The following is a 20,173-nucleotide window of genomic DNA, read 5'->3' on the forward strand; positions in this document are numbered from 1 at the left end:
CACTTTCACGGTTATACTCTGAGATTTACTGGGAAGTACCATTACAACTTGGAAGTTGTTGTTAAAGTTCGGGGGCTCCAGCAGGCCAGGCTAGCGTCACAGCGGTAGACAGAGACAGACTCGGGGACACACGGCTGGGCTGAGAAGCTGCAGTTTAATCTTTATTCACGAACAGGAAAATCACTACACCATGTGCTTCTCCATCATTTTCCCTCTGCTGCTGCTGTTGGGACTCTGGACGTCCTTCGCATAGGGGGCGGGGAGAAAAAGGGGCGCGAAACTAGCAAGGGCCAAACCAATTCTCTCAGAGTTGGGGGGAAGGGGAACAAACCAATATGAAACATAGCAACAATTCCCCCTTCTGTTTTTAACTAAATGACCACAGTATCAGGGGTGTGGGGTGAACAGAAACCTATATCGTACAGGCATTTTCAAAAAAGAAACTGGCACAAACATGGAGAAACATGTAAGCGAGTAACAAGAACCAGTGTGCTGCCAAGGGAAGGCCTGAGGGGGCCATTTTTTTGCCTCTGTGGGCAAAACTTTATCAGCTAAAAAAAACATTTCCTGCCTTTGGGGGGTGTACTTGACTCAACGGGCATTTTCTAGCATGGGGGGAGGGTGAGGCCTAGAGTCCCAAGGCATGGCAGCAGTCAGTCTTTGAGAAACCCAGTAGCATAAGTGGAAGCTGCTAGTTTTGTGCAAAGTGTCCAAGAGTTGTACCAGTGAGTCTGATAGAAATGCGAGGCCAAAGCAGATGACCACCAAAGAATTGTACATCTGTCTCAATGGGGAATGTTAGCCATCGGAATTCTGTTTTTCTGTAGAGAACTTGACAGCTGCAATTTACTTACTATGAAATAAAACTTGTAGCAGGTTAGAAGTTTACCACAATTTATAACTCTATCACAATTGGAAGTCCCTTCCAGCACGATTCTAAGGCTATTTAAACAATAAAATGTGGAAAGGCAAACATGAACCATAGAAAGAAAAAGGCCTCAGGCATGAGAATTATTAGCATAACCATAGCGCAATCTAACGTTCTAATTGAGAAGGAATCTGAGACTTTTACATATCAACAATGTCTTTTTAACCTTTTGTTACACCCATTCAAGATGGAGACACACCCTAGGTGTGCACAGGTTTTTTTTTTTTGACCAACTTAGTTAAAATATACTGATATTTAACCTAATTTTTAACTCAGACTTTAAATGTAAGTTAATTTTATCTTTATGAGAATTACGTTGAAAACCTTTTTCATTTAACTCTGTCTGGTAAGAATATAGCCTTAAAGTTATATTTTTAACCTTAAAGTTAATGTTACCAAACTTTAAACACACACGTAAACATGGTCTTTAATACACAAGGAGAGAAACTTTTGTTACGAAGACATTTCATTTTAAACACGAATTTAAATCTGTACTGTCTTAGTTGTTGGGGGGGGGGATCACCATCCGGAAGTGGCTTCCTGCGCAGCTCCACTTATAGGAATTGTAGGTTGCGATCTCTGGATGAATCTCTGTGTGTTCTAGCTTGTCTGCCTTCAGACCCAAGCTGGAGATCTCGGCCAGGGGGCCCAGTTTTGGCAGGGAGCCCACGGTCTCCGGGTGGTCCGGGATCTGTCCAGACCTCATAGCACGAGGGCGGGTGGACCAGCCTTGCAGAAGGCGCGGGCCGAGGTGCCACAGGGTGGTGGCGAGGATAGGCTGCTGTGGCCCTGCACCATGGCCCTGCCATGTCTGCTGCCCTGCTCCCAGCGGCCGAGCAGCGTGGAGGGAGCCGGTGCCCAATGCCCTGCACCATGCGGCGGAAAGCCGGCTCCTGTGGGCTGGCGTTGGGCTCCTGTGAGCTGGTGTTGGGCAGAAACCGCAGAGTGGTCCGGAGATAAATGTTCCAGAAACAGCGAAACAGTCTTGTGAAGAAAGGGCAGAGGCCTTTGGAGATCTCTTCACAAGCAGAAGAGAAGGCCATAGTACATAGGTAGCCAATTTGTCTTCACTTATCTGAGAGATGCGCAGGTCAGGTCCACATGGGCATCATTTGTTCTTAATGTTTCGGGGGCACCAGCTGGCCGGGCTAGCTTCGCGGTGGAAGACAGAGACAGAGACTCGAGGACACACGGCTGGGCTGAGAAGTTGCAGTTTAATCTTTATTCACAAACAGGCAAATCACCACACCATGTGCTTCCCCATGTTTTTCCTTCTGCTGCTGCTGGGACTCTGCACGTCCTTAGCATAGGGGATGCGGAGAAAGCGGGGCACGAAACTAGCAAGGGCCAAACCATTTCTCTCAGAGGTAGGGGGAAGGGGGCCAAACCAACACGAAGAATACCAACAGGAAGTATGATGAGCTTTTGTGTTATTAAGTTCTAAAGTTTAGATCTCAGTAGTCTATAATACAGTCCTGAAAGCAAGCAAAAACTATAGAATATATGTATTTAAAAATGTCTTCCCTTAATTTTTTAATCTTTATTTATTTGTTGAATAGGGACAGTCAGAAATTGAGAGGGAAGGGGGGGATAGAAAGGAAGACAGACAGAGAGAGACACCTGCAGCCCTGCTTCACCACTTGTGAAGCTTTCCCTCTGCAGGTGGGGATGGGGGCTTAAACCTTGTGCACTGTAACATGTGCGCTCAACCAGGTGTGCCACCACCTGGCCCCAGAATAATATATCTTATATAATACCATTTATTATAGTTAAAGTAGAAAGGAAGTCTTAAAGCTTTTTTTTTTTTTAATTTATAAAAAGGAAACAGTGACAAAACCATAATTCCCACCATTAGAACTCCGAATCTCACCCCCTCCCCTGATAGCTTTCCTATTCTTTATCCCCCTGGGAATATGGACCATTATGGGATGCAGAAGGTGGAAGGTCTGGCTTCTGTAATTGCTTCCCTGCTGAACGTGGGCGTTGACAGGTCAATCCATACTCCCAGCCTGCCTCTCTCTTTCACTAGTGGGGTGGGGTTCTGGGGAATCAGAGTTCCAGGACATATTGGTGGGGTTGTCTGTCTAGGGAAGTCTGGTCAGCATCATGCTAGCATCTGGAACCTGGTGGCTGAAAAGAGAGTTAAAACTATGGAATATTCTATGCAAGTAGGATTCAACTGTCATTATCTTCTTTATGATAGTATGTCTATCACAATTTTTTTGACTGTTACTTAGACCTAAAAGGATTCTTTGAAACTGAAGATTTTTGTTCTTAAATGTGTCTATATTAAGTTTATTATAAGTATATACAAAACAAACTTGGTGAATTATATACATACACATATGTAATAGACTATGTTAATCATGGTTCTAATGAATTCCAGTGTTAATTATACTAGTATATTTATGTACCTTTGTGAAAATGATTTGCGTATATATGTGACACATACAGAAACTGAGATGGAAGTTTTGCCTAATAAAATGGGTCTGGAACAGGCTAGGTTTTTTTCTTTTTTAAATATTTATTTATTCCCTTTTGTTGCCCTTACTGTTTTTTATTGTTGTAGTTATTGACGTCGTCGTTGTTGGATAGGACAGAGAGAAGTGGAGAGAGGAGAGGAAGACAGAGAGGGGGAGAGAAAGACAGACACCTGCAGACCTGCTTCACCGCCTGTGAAGCAACTCCCCTGCAGGTGGGGAGCTGGGGGCTCGAACCGGGATCCTTACACTGGTCCTTGTGCTTTGCGCCACCTGCGCTTAACCCACTGCACTACCACCCAACTCTCTTCTTTTTTAAAGATTTTATTTATTGATTAATGAGAAAGATAGGAGAGAGGAAGAACTAGACATCTCTCTGGTATATGTGCTGCTATGGATAGAATTAGGACCTCCTGCTTGAGAGTCCAATGCTTTATCTATTGCACCTACCTCCTGGACCACAGTTTTTTTTTTTCCCCACAGCACTGTTCAGCTCTGGCTTACTGGGTTACAGGGGGTTGAACCTGGGACTTTGGAGTCTCAGTCACCAAAGTCTTTTTGCATAGCCGTTATGCTATCTCCCTCAACCCAGTTTAGGTTTTTAAAATAGGTTATTTTGCACATTAGCTATACCCAAAATTAGCATGCTTTAGATGTACCAATATAATTTGTAAAAAGCACAATTTGACAATGATCACTGAGAAACCATTGCTAACATGGGTAATTCTATCTAAATTTAAGTTTAATCAATTGTCATCTTTTTTTTTTAATTTAAGAAAGGATTAATTAACAAAACCATAGGGTAGGAGGGGTACAACTCCATACAATTCCCACCACCCAATCTCCATAACCCACCCCCTCCCCTGATAGCTTTCCCATTCTCTATCTCTCTGGGAGCATGGACCCAGGGTCATTGAGGGTTGCAGAAGGTAGAAGGTCTGGCTTCTGTAATTGCTTCCTCGCTGAACATGGGTGTTGACTGGTCAGTCCATACTCCCAGTCTGCCTCTCTCTTTCCCTAGTAGGGTGTGTCTCTGGGGAAGCTGAGCTCCAGGACACATTGGTGGGGTCTTCAATCCAGGGAAGCCTGGCCAGCATCCTGGTGGCATCTGGAACCTGGTGATTGAAAAGAGAGTTAACATATGAAGCCAAACAAATTGTTGAGCAATCATGAACCCAAAGCTTGGAATAGTGGAGAGGAAGTGTTAGGGAGGCACTCACTGCAAACTCTAGTGTACTTCTGCTTTCGGGTATATATTTTGCAGTAGTTTATGGATACGTGTGAACATAAACTCTCTCTCACAGAAACTGGTGTATATCTAGGTTATGAGACTTTGTTAGAAAGTGAACCACCTGAGATGAAATTAGAGTGTACTATAAAAGGAAATGTCTCACCCGAGTAATGAAGCTGAAGGGTTGTCATTCCACACGTGAAGTCTCTGGACACAGTCTGAGGTGAAGCATGTTGAGGTGGCAATTGTTGCGTTGGTTAGGTTGTGATCGGCGGATGCAATATTATTTGGTATGGATTGGGAGAGGCATACGGGAAAGTGGGCCCTATCCAAGGGTTCCAGGACTGGGGGAAGTAGGGGCTCTATAGTGGAGATGTGAGGTTCCTGCTGTCTTAGCGTTCAAAAAGACAATGGATAGTTAATGTTATCATCACATTATTTGGTAATTGGGTTAACTTTGAAAAGTCCTTTTGTTATGGTCTGCTGTACAGTACCCAGTATTTTGTATATAGCTGTGCTATTGGATGCTTCTAATCTACTTGGTCTAGGCTTTTGAGAGAGTTCGTATCTCAAATACACAGCCTATATATTAAAAAGATTCAGTTTGTGTTTTGAAAAACTTCGAGACATACAATTGATTTCCCCCCTCTCATATTAATTAACTACTGATTTATATGTCTACATTTTGCTAGGAGTGTACATAAACACCATTCCTACCCCCAAAAGACTGTGACCCATCCCTCCCACCCACTCCCACCCCCCACTGTCCCAGGAAGCTGCATGTCTACCCCTCACCACAGGGTTTTTACTTTGGTGCCCTACTTACAATTTGGTCAGGTCTTGCTTTTAGTTTCCCTTTCAGATCTTCTTAGTTAACTTCTGTTGATGAGTGGGATCATCCCATACTCATCTTTATCTTTCTGACTTAGCTCACTTAACATAATTCCTTCTAGCTCTGTCCAAGATGGGTCTGAGAAGGTGGGTTCATTGTTCTTGATAGCTGCATAGTATTCCATTGTGTATATATACCACAGCTTTCTCAGCCACTCATCTGTTGTTGGGCACCTGGGTTGCTTCCAGGTTTTAGCTATTATGAATTGTGCTGCTATGAACATAGGAGTACACACCTCTTTTTGGTTGGGTGTTATGGAGTCCTTGGGGTATAACCCCAGGAGAGTAATTACTGGATCATATGGAAGGTCCATGTCTAGCCTTGTGAGAGTTTTCCAGACTGCTCTCCACAGAGGCTGTACCAATTTACATTCCCACCAGCAATGTAAAAGGGTTCCTCTGTCCCCACATCCTCTCCAGTATTTGTTGCTGCTGTCCTTTTTGATGTATGCCATTCTTACAGGAGTGAGGTGGTATCTTAGTGTTCTTAATTTGCATTTCTCTGACAATCAGTGACCTAGAGCAGTTTTTCATAAGTTTGTTAGCCTTTTGGATCTCCTCTGTAGTGAATGTTTTGTTCATATCCTCTGCCCATTTTTGGATGGGGTCATTTGCTTTTTTGGTGCTAAGTTTGCTGAGCTCTTTATATATTTTGGTGATTAGTTTCTTGTCTGATGTCTGGCATGTGAAGATCTTCTCCCATTCTGTGAGGGGTCTCTTTGTTTGTTTAATAGTTTCTTTGGATGTGCAGAAGCTTTTCAATTTGATGTAGTCCCATTGGTTTGTTTCTGCTTTAGTCTTCCTTGCAATTGGGTTTGATTCATCAAAGATGTCCTTGAGGTGTAGGTGGGAAAGTGTTTTACCAATGTTTTCCTCTAAGTATTTGATTGTTTCTGGTCTGACATCTAGGTCTTTGATCCATTTGGAGTTGATTTTTGTTTCTGGTGAGATAAAGTGGTTCAATTTCATTCTTCTGCATGTTACAACCCAGTTTTCCCAGCACCATTTATTGAAGAGAGCCTCCTTCTTCCATTTAATCCTTTGGGCCCCCTTATCAAAGATTAGATGTCCATAGGTGTGGGGGATTTATTTCTGGCTTTCAATTCTGTTCCACTGGTCTGTGTGCCTATTTTTGTTCCAATACCATGCTGTTTTGATGATGATGGCTTTATAATATAGTTTAAGGTATGGGAGTGTGATGCCTCCATTTCTGTTTCTTTTCCTTAAGATGGTTTTGGCAATTCTAGGTGTTTTCAGGTTCCAGATAAATGATTTTAGTGTTTGTTCTATTCTCTTAAAGAAGCTTGGTGGAACTTTGATGGGTATTGCATTAAATTTGTATATGGCTCTGGGGAGAATATTCATTTTGATGATATATCAATTGTCATCTTTATATTCTTCTACACAGGGCCATTCAAAGTAGAGATGTGGCACAGTTCAGAAATGTGGTAACACAATTGGAAGCTGATTTAGACATTACCAAAAGACAACTAGGGACAGAGCGCTTTGAAAGGTAAGTTTGTCTCTGTGTAGTGTTCAACCTGAAAAACAGTGTGTCTTAAACAGGTTTTTGTCTATTTCATGATAGTTAGATTTATTTATTTATTTATTTGCCTCCAAGGTGCCCATACTACTACTGGGGGCCATTTTTTTTTATTGGATAGGACAGAGAGAAATTGAGAGAGGGTAGAGAGGGAGAGAGATAGAGAGATAGATACCTGCAGACCTGCTTCACCACTTCTGAATCAACCCCCCCTTGCAGGTGGGGAGCCAGGCACTCAAACCAGATCCTTGTGTGGGTCCTTGCGCTGCACATTATGTGTGTTTAACCCAGTGCGCCACCGCCCGGCTCCTGTTAGACTTATTTATTTATTTATTTTAATTTCTTTATTGGGGAATTAATGTTTTACATTTGACAGTAAATACAATAGTTTCTACATGCATAATATTTCCTAGTTTTCCATATAACAATACAACTCCCACTAGGTCCTCTGTCATCCTTTTCAGACCTGTATTCTACCCTCCCACCCACCCCAGAATATTTTACTTTGGTACAATACAACAATTCCATTTCAGATTCTACTTGTGTTTTCTCTTCTGATCTTATTTTTCAACTTCTGCCTGAGAGTGAGATCATCCCGTATTCATTCTTCTCTTTCTGACTTATTTCACTTAACATGATTTTTTCAACGTCCATCCAAGATCGGCTGAAAATGGTGAAGTCATCATTTTAAATAGCTGAGTAGTATTCCATTGTGTATATATACCACAACTTGCTCAGCTACTTATCTGTTGTTGGACACCTGGGTTGCTTCAGGTTTTGGCTATTACAAATTGTTCTGCTAAGAACATATATGTACACAGATCTTTTTGGATGGGTATGTTGGGTTCCTTAGGATATATCCCCAGGAGAGGAATTGCAGGATCATAGGGTAGGTCCATTTCTAGCCTTCTGAGAGTTCTCCAGACTGTTCTCCACAGAGGTTGGACCAACTGACATTCCCACCAGCAGTGCAGGAGGGTTCCTTTGACCCCACACCCTCTCCAGCATTTGCTGCTGTTACCTTTTCTGATGTATGACATTCTCACTGGAGTGAAGTAGTATCTCATTGTTGTCTTTATTTGCATTTCTCTGACAATCAGAGACTTGGAGCATTTTTTCATGTGTTTCTTGGCCTTTTGGATCTCTTCTTTGGTGAATATTCTGTCCATGTTCTCCCCCCATTTTTGAATGGGGTTATTTGTTTTCTTGTTGTTGAGTTTGGCAAACTCTTTATATATGTTGGTTATTAAACTCTTATCTGATGTATGGCATGTAAAGATCTTCTCCCATTCTGTGAGGGGTCTCTTGGTTTGGGTAGTGGTTTCTTTTGCTGTGAAGAAGCTTTTTAATTTGATGTAGTTCCATAGATTTATACTTGCCTTAGTCTTCTTTGTAATTGGATTCGTTTCATTGAAGATGTCTTTATAATTTATGCAGAAAAGAGTTCTGCCTATAATTTTGGAATTTTGTAGATATCTAGGAAATCATCCATTTCTTCCTGGTTCTCTGGCATGGTGGCATATAGTTGTTCATAAAAGCCTCTCATGATATGTTGAATTTCTGTGGTGTCTGTTGTGATGCCTCCTCTTTCATTTACGATCTGATCTATTTGGGTCTTCTCCCTTTTTTGTTTTGTGAGTCTGGCTAAAGGTTTGTTTTGTTTACTCTTTCGAAGAACCAACATTTAATTTCATTGATCTTTTGTATGGTTTTCTTATTTTCAATGTTATTAATTCTTCCCTACCTTTGTTGCTAGTTATTTCTGTCCTTCTGGTTGCTTTAGGGTTTCTTTGTTCTTCTTCTAGGTCTTTAAGATGTGCAATCAGCCTGTTTTTTTGTGCTTTTTCTTGTTTCCTAATGTGTGCTTGTATGGCTATGAACTTCCCTCTCATTACTGCCTTAGGTGTGTCCCAAATTTTTTGATAGCTTGTGTCTTCATTTTCATTGAACTCTTCAAACATTTTGATTTCTTCCTTTATTTTCTCTTTGTCCCAGCAGTTGTTCAGGAGTGTACTGTTGAGCTTCCACATTTTGGGACTCTTACTTATCTTTTGTTAATTGTTAAGTGTTAGTTTAATTCTACTGTGGTCTGAGAAGATGCTTGTGATGATTTCAGTGCTCTTGAATTTGCTGATGCTGTCTTTGTGGCCTAACATATGGTCTATCCTTGAGAATGACTCATGTGGACTTGAGTAGAATGTGTATTCCAGTTCCTTGGCATGAATGACTCTGAAAATGTGCAATAGTTCCAGTTTCTCTATCTCCTCATTTAGCTCCCTCATGTCTTTATTGATTTTCTGCTTGGATGATCCCTCCAGTTGAGAGACTGGGGTGTTGAAGTCCCCTACTATGACTGTGTTGCTGTTAATATATTGCTGTAGCTCTTTCAGTAGATGCTTGATGTATTTAGATGGCTTCTTATTGGGTGCATAGATGTTAATAATTGTTAAGTCCTCTTCATTGACTGATCCTCTGAACATTAAGCAGTTTCCATCCCTATCTTTTTAAATTTTACTTATTTTAAATTCTATCATGTCAGATATGAGAATAGCTGTTCCTGCCCTTTTTTGTGGGACACTGGCTTGTATAATAGTTTTCTATCCTTTCACTTTGAGCCTGTGTTTGTCTTGTTGAGTTAGATAGGTTTCTTGTATACAACATACTGTTGGGTTGTGTTTTCTGATCCATCTTCCTACTCTGTGCCTTTTAATAGGTGCATTCAGGCCATTGACATTTATTGATATCAAGGATTGAAGATGTTTTAATGCCATTCTTATAGATATTTAGAGTGTTCTGATATATGGCCTATTTATGGTGGTCTGACTGTTTATAGGAGACTTTTCAGAACTTCTTTCAAGGCAGGCTTGGTGATAGTTGATTCTTTCAACTGTTGCTAGTTTGAGAAAGTTTTGATGCCTCCATCTAGTCTGAATGACAGTCTAGTAGGATACAGTAGTCTTTGTTGAAAGCCTTTCTCATTGAGCAATCAACAGATATCTTGCCATTCTCTTCTGGCCTGTAGTGTTTTTGTGGAGAAGTCTGCTGCTAATCTTATGGGTGTTCCTGCTGCTAATCTTATGGGAGAAGTCTGCTGCTAATCTTATGTGGAGAAGTCTGCTGCTAATCTTATGGGTTTTTGTGGAGAAGTCTGCTGCTAATCTTATCTGCTGCTAATCTTATTAGTCTGCTGCTAATCTTATGGGTGTTCCTTTGTTTTTCTCTTGCAGCCTTCAGTATCCTTTCTTTATCCTTGTTCCTTTCAATTCTAAATAGGATGTGTCTTGTTGTCTTTAAGCCTGGGTTAATTCTGTTTTGGACCCTATGGGCTTTTTGAACCTTTATGTCTTTTATGTTGTCTAGACTAGAGAAGTTCTCAGCTATTATGTCCTCAAGAATGCTTTCTTCTCCTCCCTCTTCTTTTTTCCTCTGGAGACTTACTTATTTATTTTTTAATCAGAGCACTGCCAAGCTATGACTTATGGTGGTTTGAAGGATTGAACCTGAGATCTTGGATATTTTGAGAGTCTCTTTGCATAACTATTATGCTTCCTCCCTCACCCATGGTTAGACTTTAAAGTATGATTTTAATTGTATTTTTTTTAAAAGTTCAAACTCAGGGGCCAGGCACTGGCGCACTGGGTTGAGTGCAAGGACTCTGACTCAAGCCTCTAGCTCCCCATCTGCTGGGGGGTTGCTTCACAGGTGATGAAGCACGTATCTTTCTCTCCCCCTCTTGTCTTCCTTTCCTCTCTTGATTCCTTTCTATCCTAGACAACATCAACAGCAGCAAAAATAACAATAGCAGCAGCAGCAACAACAATGGCAAAAGATGGCCACCAGGAGCGGTGGATTCATAGTGCAGGCACTGAGCCCTAGCCATAAACCTGGAGGCAAAAAAAAAAAAAATTCAAACTCTCAGCTTCTATCTGTAATGGGGAAGCTTTGCAAATGGTGAAGTAGTACTACAGGTGTTTCTCTGTCTCTCTCCTCCTCCCCTCAATTTTCTCTGTCCTATAAAATAAATATTAAAAAATAATAACAATACAAAGTTTAAGTCTTACTGTCTTATTTTAGGGAGAGGGCTGTGCAAGAACTTCGACGCCAGAATTACTCATGTAATGCTTATCATTTAAGTTCCACAATAAAGCAAAATGCAAAATGTCACTCACCAGACCGTGCTCATCATCGATCTCCTGACCGAGGCCTTGATCGATCATTAGAAGAGTAAGTAGTTTAGGGAAAGCAAAATAAGTCACTTGGGTAGTGTGCTGCCTTGCCGTGTGTGCAACCTGGGTTCAAGTCCAGCATCCGTGGTATTGAAGGAAGCTTTGGTGCTATGGTCTCTTTAATTTTCTCATTGCCTATCTGTCTTTATCTTAAAAAAAGAAAAAAATGAGTAAGTAGCTTAAGGATCCAATCTCTTTGGTCCATACAGACAATGAATATATGAAGGAGTAAGGAAATAAAAAAAGTTTGTTATTAATAGTTGCCAATTAAATATGATTAGATATGTTGACAATAAGAGTATTTTGATAGTTTCCTATAGCATATATGTATAGCTTGTTAAATGTTTGTATGCGTTATACTTTAAAGTATAATTTTCTTTGAATTTCTTCAACAGAAAATTTTCACATACTTTTTTGATTTAATAAAGTTTTATTTTTCAAAATATACATTTGGTGGGACCTATTCAGGTATTTTCACCAGCAGTTTGCCATGTCATATAGTTTTATTTTGTATTTATTTTGTTGTGAGTGAAGTTGATATCATTACATCTTTTCATATGTATAAAGACTACTTTTATATATCTTTCTGACATATTTCCTTTGTCTATTTTTATTTATTTTATTTTTAAAATTTTAAAAATATTTATTTATTCCATTTTGTTGCCCTTGTTCATTGTTGTAGTTACTATTGTTGTTGTTAGATAGGACAGAGGAAATGGAGAGAGGAGGGAAAGACAGAGAGTGGAGAGAAAAATAGACACCTGCAGACCTGCTTCACACGTGAAGTGACTCCCCAGCAGGTGGGAAACTCGGGGCTCAAATGGGGATCCTTACAACGGTCCTTGAGCTTCACGCCATGTGCGCTTAACCTGCTGTGCTACCACCCGACTTCCTATGTTTAAATGTTTATTGTCATCAGGATTGTTGCTGGCGCTTGGTGCTTGCATGATGAATCTGCCACTCAGTGGCCTTTTCTTTTCTTTTTGATAGAGACAGAGAGAAATTGAGAGAGAAAAGGGAGATAGAAAGGAAGAGATAAAGAGAGACAACTGCAGCACTGCTTTACGGCTTGTGAAGTTTCCTTGCTGCACATAGGGACAAGGGGCCTGTCCCTGGGTTCTTGTACATGTCAATGTGTGCACTCAGTGGGGTGTGCCACCATCACCTCCCCCCACCCATTTTTTTAAAATGAATTTTGCATAGGTTTGGAAGATTAGCCTATTATCACATTATCTCCCATTTTGTTTTTTTCTGTTGATTCAACTTATACTATATATTTGTTAATTGCCACCAGGGATGTTGCTAAGGATACGTGCACCAATCCCGGTGGCCATTTTTTCCTTTTCTTTTTTCTTTCTATTTTATTTGATAGGACAGAGAGAAGCTGAGAGAGGAGGGAAAGATAGAAAAGGAGAAGGGGGCTGGGTGGTAGTGCAGCGGTTTAAGCGCATATGGCACGAAGCACAGGGACCGGCATTAAGGATCTTGGTTCAAGGCGCCGGCTCCCCATCTGCAGGGGGGTTGCTTGCAGGCTATGAAGCAAGTCTGCAGGTGTCTTTCCCCCCAACTCTATGTCTTCCCCTTCTCTCTGGATTTCTCTCTGTCCTATCCAACAATAACAGCAATGGCAACAATAACAATAATAACAAGGGCAACAACAGGGCAACAAAATGGGAAAAAGTGACCTTCAGGAGTAGTGGATTCCTAGTGCGGGCGCTGAGCCTCAGAGATAACCCTAGAGGCAAAAAAAAAAAAAAAAAAAAAAAAAAGAAAGAAAGAAAGAAAGAAAAGAAAAGAAAAAGAAATACAGACACCTGCAGATCCGATTCACTACTTGTGAAGCACCCCCGTGCAGGTGGGGAGCAGGGGCTCAGCCTGGGCCTTTGCACACAGTAACATGTGTGCTTAGTCACTTAACCTGATGCTCCAGTAACTGGCCCCCGGCCTACATTTTTGTAAAATCTTTATTTTAATCTTATTAATCTCTGGATTTATTTATTTAATTCCTTGTATGATTAAGTTATCTTGTTTTTAATTCCCGCCCTAGTTTCTGAGTTGAGTTTATTACCATTCATTAATTTTTTAATTAAATTAACATTGAATTACAACTTTGTATAGGTTTCAGGTGTACAGCATGTACCATGCTTTTGATATGATTGTTAATTTTGGTTTCAACATTTTTTCTTATTATGTTATGATAACACCAGAGCACTGCTCAGCTCTTGCTTATGGTGATGCTGGGGACCGAACCCGGGACCTTTGGTGCCTCAAGCAATAAAAACTACTAGCAGAACTAGTATTTCCAGTCCTTTACTATATTTCTTAGTTGGGTTAATCCTTGCTTTTGTCTTTTCTTTTCTATTAATTCACTCATTCAATTTTTTAAAAATTTCTTTACTGGGGAATTAATGTTTTACATTCTACAGTAAGTACAATAGTTTATACATGCATAACATTTGCCAGTTTTCCATATAACAATACAACCCCCACTAGGTCCTTTATCATCTTTTTAGACCTCTGTTCTCCCCTTCTCCCCCCACAAAGCCCAGAGTGTTTTACTTTGGTGCAGTCTGCCAATTCCAGTTCAGGTTCTGCATGTGTTTTCTCTTCTGATCTTGTTTTTCAACTTCTGCCCGAGAGTGAGATCATCCCATATTCATCCTTCTGTTTCTGACTTATTTCACTTAACATGAATTTTTCAAGGTCCATCCAAGATTGGCTGAAAACGGTGAAGTCACCATTTTTTACAGCTGAGTAGTATTCCATTGTGTATATAGACCACAAGTTGCTCAGCCACTCATCTGTTGTTGGACACCTGGGTTGCTTCAGGTTTTGGCTATTACAAATTGTGCTGCCAAGAACATATGTGTGCACAGATCTTTTTGGATGGATGTGTTGGGTTCCTTAGGATATATCCCCAGGAGAGGAATTACAGGATCATAGGGTAGGTCCATGTCTAGCCTTCTGAGAGTTCTCCAGACTGTTCTCCACAGAGGTTGGACCAACTGACATTCCCACCAGCAGTGTAGGAGGGTTCCTTTGACCCCACACCCTCTCCAGCATTTGCTGCTGTTACCTTTTCTGATGTATGACATTCTCACAGGAGTGAAGTGGTATCTCGTTGTTGTCTTTATTTGCATTTCTCTGACAATCAAAGACTTGGAGCATTTTTTCATGTGTTTCTCTGCCTTTTGGATTTCTGGTGAATATTCTGTCCATGTTCTCCCCCCATTTTTGGATGGGGTTATTTCTTGTCTTGTTGTTGAGTTTGGAGAACTCTTTATATATTTTGGTTATTAGCCTCTTGTCTGATGTATGGCAAGTAAAGATCTTCTCCCATTCTGTGAGGGGTCTCTTGGTTTGGGTAGTGGTTTCTTTTGCTGTGAAGAAGCTTTTTAATTTGATGTAGTCCCATAGGTTTATACTTGCCTTAGTCTTCTTTGTAATTGGATTCGTTTCATTGCAGATGTCTTTAAAATTTATGCGGAAAAGATTTCTGCCAATATTTTTCTCTAAGTATGCGACAGTTTCTGTTCTAACATCCAAGTCCTTGACCCACTTGGAATTTACTTTTGTGTTTGGTGAAATACAGTGGTTCAGTTTCATTCTTTTTTTTTTTTTTTTGTAACTACACGGAGTGCAGGCAATGAATTAAAAATACAAAGTTTATTTCTGATTGCAACATACTTTTTAATGTCTATAGCCCTTGCTGAAGGGGAAAAACCTAAAGCATGTGTTTTGCCTGTTGGGATATTGTACAGATGTGTTTGAGTTAGGCAGGACCCCAAAACTACCATATTTCCATGCGAGTATTATTATTATTTTTTTATTTATTTATTTTCCCACCGCCCAATCTCCATATCCCACCCCCTCCCCCGATAGCTTTCCCATTCTCTATCCCTCTGGGAGCATGGACCCAGGGTCATTGAGGGTTGCATAAGGTAGAAGGTCTGGCTTCTGTAATGCTTCCCCGCTGAACATGGGCGTTGACTGGTCGGTCCATACTCCCAGTCTGCCTCTCTCTTTCCCTAGTAGGGGTCTCTGGGGAAGCTGAGCTCCAGGACACATTGGTGGTGTCTTCAATCCAGGGAAGTCTGGCCGGCATCCTGATGACACCTGGAACCTGGTGACTGAAAAGAGAGTTAATATACAAAGCCAAACAAATTGTTGAGCAATCACGGACCCAAATCTTGGAAAAGTGGAAAGGTAGTATTAGGGAGGTACTCACTGCAAACTCTAGTATACTTCTGCTTTCTTACTTTGGTGCCATACTCCAAACTCAGTCAATTTCTGCTTTGCGTTTCTACTTCTTTTTTTTTTTTTTTTTACATGCATACCATTTCCCAGATTCCCATTTAGCAATACAACCCCCACTATTTCATTCATCATTTTTCATGGACCTGTATTCTCCCCACCCACCCACCCACCCCAGAGTCTTTTACTTTGGTGTAATACTCCAATTCCATTTCAGGTTCGACTTGTGTTTTCTTTTCTAATCTTGTTTTTCAACTTCGGCCTGAGAGTGAGATCATCCCATATTCATCCTTCTGTTTCTGACTTATTTCACTCAACATGATTTTTTCAAGGTCCATCCAAGATCGGCTGAAAACGGTGAAGTCACCATTTTTTACATTGAGTAGTATTCCATTGTGTATATATACCACAACTTGCTCAGCCACTCATCTGTTGTTGGACACCTGGGTTGCTTCAGGTTTTGGCTATTACAAATTGTGCTGCCAAGAACATATGTGTACACAGATCTTTTTGGATGGATGTGTTGGGTTCCTTAGGATATATCCCCAGGAGGGGAATTGCAGGGTCATAGGGTAGGTCCATTTCTAGCCTTCTGAGAGTTCTCCAGACTGTTCTCCACAGAGGTTGGACCAATTGACATTCCCACCAGCAGTGCAGGAGGGTTCCTTTGACCCCACATCCTCTCCAGCATTTGCTGCTGTTACCTTTTCTGATGTATGACATTCTCACAGGAGTGAAGTGATATCTCATTGTTGTCTTGATTTGCATTTCTTTGACAATCAGAGACTTGGAGCATTTTTTCATGTGTTTCTAGGCCTTTTGGATCTCTTCTGTGGTGAATATTCTGTCCAATTCCTCCCCCCATTTTTGGATGGGGTTATTTGTTGTCCTGTTGTTGAGTCTGGTAAGCTCCTTATATATGTTGGTTATTAAACTCTTATCTGATGTATGGCATGTAAAGATCTTCTCCCATTCTGTGAGGGGTCTCTTGATTTGGGTAGTGGTTTCTTTTGCTGTGAAGAAGCTTTTTAATTTGATGTAGTCCCATAGGTTTATACTTGCCTTAGTCTTCCTTGTAATTGGATTCGTTTCATTGAAAATGTCTTTAAAATTTATGCGGAAAAAAGTTCTTCCAATATTTTCCTCTAAGTATCTGATAGTTTCTGGTCTAACATCCAAGTCCTTGATCCACTTGGAATTTACTTTTGTATTTGGTGAAATACAGTGATTCAGCTTCATTCTTCTGCATGTTTCAACCCATTGTTTCCAACACCATTTGTTGAAGAGACTCTGCTTTCCCCATGTAATAGTCTGGGCCCCTTTGTCAAAGATTAGATGTCCATAGGTGTGGGGCCTCATTTCTAGGGTCTCAATTCTATTCCACTGGTCAGTGTGTCTGTTCATGTTCCAGTACCAAGCAGTTTTGATGACAATGGCCCTATAATACAGTTTGAGATCTGGCAGTGTGATGCCTCCGGTTCTGTTCTTTTTTCTCAAGATTGTTTTGGCAATTCTAGGTCTTTTCTGGTTCCAGATAAACATTTGTAGAATTTGTTCTATTCTCCTAAAAAATGTGCTTGGGATCTTGATGGGGATAGCATTAAATTTGTAGATGGCTCTGGGTAATATATTCATTTTGATGATGTTAATTCTTCCAACCCATGAGCATGGAATATCTTTCCACTTCTTTGTGTCTTTTTCAATTTCTTTGAGTAGTGACTCATAATTTTCAGTATACAAGTCTTTCACTTCTTTGGTTAGGTTTATTCCTAGATATTTTATTGTTTTTGTTGCTATAGAAAAAGGAACTGATTTCTGGATTTCAATTTCTTCTAACTTAGTGTTTGCATAGAGGAATGCCACTGACTTTTGAATGTTAATTTTATAGCCTGACACCTTACTGTATTGCCTGATGATTTCCAAAAGCTTCTTGCTGGATTCCTTATGTTTTTCCATGTATACTATCATGTCATCTGCAAATAAGGAGAGTTTGACTTCTTCTCTTCCAATCTGTATTCCTTTAATTCCTTGCTCCTGCCTGATTGCTATGGCAAGAACTTCCAACACTATGTTGAATAGTAATGGTGATAGTGGGCAGCCCTGTCTAGTACCTGATCTGAGTGGAAATGCTTCCAGTTTTTCACCATTGAGTATGATGTTGGCTGTAGGTTTGCTATATATAGACTCCACTATCTTCAGGAATTTTCCATCTATTCCCATTTTTTGTAGTGTTTTGATCATAAAGAGATGTTGTATTTTGTCAAAGGCTTTTTCTGCATCTATTGATATGACCATGTGGTTTTTGGTCTTACTTTTGTTGATGTGGTGGATCACATTGATTGATTTACATACATTAAACCAACCTTGCATGCCTGGGATAAACCCCACTTGGTCATGATGAACAATCTTTTTGATATACTGCTGTATCCGGTTGGCTAGAATTTTGTTCAATATTTTCGCATCTATGTTCATCAGAGATATTGGTCTGTAGTTTTCTTTTTTGGTTGTGTCCCTCTCTGCTTTTGGTATCAGGGTGATGTTGGCTTCATAGAAGCTTGCAGGGAATATTCCAGTGTCTTCAATCTTCTGGAAGACTTTTAAAAGTAGAGGTATTAGTTCTTCTTTGAAAGTTTTGTAGAATTCATTTGTAAAACCATCTGGTCCAGGACTTTTATTTTTGGGAAGATTTTTGATAACTGTTTCAATTTCATTAGCTGTGATGGGCCTGTTCATGTTGTCCACTTCCTCTTTACTTAGTTTTGGAAGTTGGTAGGTATCTAGGAAATCATTCATTTCTTCCAGGTTCTCTAACTTGGTGGCATATAGTTGTTCACAGAAGCCTCGCATGATATGTTGAATTTCTGCAGTGTCTGTTGTGATATCTCCTCTTTCATTTACTATCTGATTTATTTGGGTCTTCTCCCTTTTTTGTTTTGTGAGTCTGGCTAAAGGTTTGTCAATTTTGTTTACTCTTTCGAAGAACCAACATTTACTTTCATTGATCTTTTGTATGGTTTTCCTATTCTCAATGTTATTTATTTCTGCCCTAACTTTAGTAATTTCTGTCCTTCTGGTTGCTTTAGGGTTCCTTTGTTGTTCTTCTTCTAGGTCTTTAAGATGTGCAATCAGGCTGTTTATTTGTGCCTTTTCTTGTTTCCTAATGTGTGCTTGTATAGCTATGAACTTCCCTCTTAGGACTGCTTTAGCTGTGTCCCAAATATTTTGATAGCTTGTGTCATCATTTTCATTGAACTCTCGAAACATTTTGATTTCTTCCTTGATTTCCTCTTTGACCCACAAGTTGTTAAGAAGTGTACTGTTGAGCTTCCACATTTTGGCACTGTTACTAATCTTTTGTTGATTGTTAAGTGTTAGTTTAATTCCACTGTGGTCTGAGAAGATGCTTGGGATGATTTCAGTGCTCTTGAATAGGCTGATGCTGTCTTTGTGGCCTAACATATGGTCTGTCCTTGAGAATGATCCATATGGATTTGAGTAAAATGTGTATTCCAGTTTCTTGGGATGAATGACTCTGAAAATGTCCAGTAGTTCTAGTTTATCTATCTCTTCATTTAGCTCCCTTGTGTCTTTACTGATTTTCTTCCTGGATGATCTGTCAAGTTGAGATAGTGGGGTGTTGAAGTCCCCTACTATGATTGTGTTACTGTTAATATATTGCTGTAGCTCTTTCAGTAGAAGTTTGATGTATTTAGATGGCTTCTCATTGGGTGCATAGATATTAATAATTGTTAAGTCCTCTTGATTGACTGATCCTCTGAGCATTAAGTAGTGTCCATTCCTATCTTTTTTAATCTTATGTATTTTAAAGTCTATCATGTCAGATATGAGAATAGCTGTTCCTGCCCTTTTTTGTGGGCCATTGGCTTGAATGATAGTTTTCCATCCTTTCACTTTAAGTCTGTGTTTGTCTTGTTGAGTTAGGTGAGTTTCCTGTAGACAACATATTGTTGGGTTGTGTTTTCTGATCCATCTTCCTACTCTGTGTCTTTTAATAGGTGAATTCAGGCCATTCACATTTATTGATATCAAAGATTGAAGATATTTTAACGCCATTCTTGTAGAGTTTTAGAGTGTTTTGATATATGTTCTATTTGTGGTGGTCTGGTTGTTTATAGGAAACATTTCAGAACTTCTTTCAAGGCAGGCTTGGTGATGGTTGCTTCCTTCAACTGTTGCTTGTCTGAGAAGGTTTTGATGCTTCCATCTAGTCTGAATGACAATCTAGCAGGATATAGTATTCTTGGCTGAAAGCCTTTCTCATTGAGCACTCGATAGATATCTTGCCATTCTCTTCTGGCCTGTAGTGTTTGTATGGAGAAGTCTGCTGCTAATCTTATGGGTTTTCCTTTGTAGGTGACTCTTTGTTTTTCTCTTGCAGCCTTGAGGATCCTTTCTTTATCCTTATTCCTTTCCAATCTAAGTATGACATGTCTTGGTGTCTTTAGGTCTGGGTTAATTCTGTTTGGGACCCTCTGGGCTTCTTGAATCTTTATGTCTTTGGTGTTGTCTAGACTAGAGAAATTTTCAGCTATTATGGCCTGGAGAACGCTTTCTTCCTCCCCTTCTCTTTCTTCCTCTGGTAAGCCAATAATGCGTATA

At 40.1% G+C, this 20,173-nt stretch overlaps 1 protein-coding gene across 4 annotated transcripts in view; it reads left to right on the forward strand.

Annotated features, from left to right (window-relative positions):
* The window catches only part of TSGA10 (testis specific 10), a 129,641-nt gene that overhangs the window by 101,224 nt on the left and 8,244 nt on the right, over nt 1-20,173 (forward strand). For all 4 annotated transcript variants that reach the window (XM_060187476.1, XM_060187473.1, XM_060187474.1 and 1 more), the window contains 2 exons: nt 6,939-7,043; nt 11,148-11,297. In XM_060187476.1, the coding sequence (XP_060043459.1) occupies nt 6,939-7,043; nt 11,148-11,297 (255 nt within the window). The remainder of the gene's footprint in view (nt 1-6,938; nt 7,044-11,147; nt 11,298-20,173) is intronic.

This window comes from Erinaceus europaeus, chromosome 3 (assembly GCF_950295315.1).
Source record: "Erinaceus europaeus chromosome 3, mEriEur2.1, whole genome shotgun sequence".
Lineage (NCBI taxonomy): Eukaryota > Metazoa > Chordata > Mammalia > Eulipotyphla > Erinaceidae > Erinaceus > Erinaceus europaeus.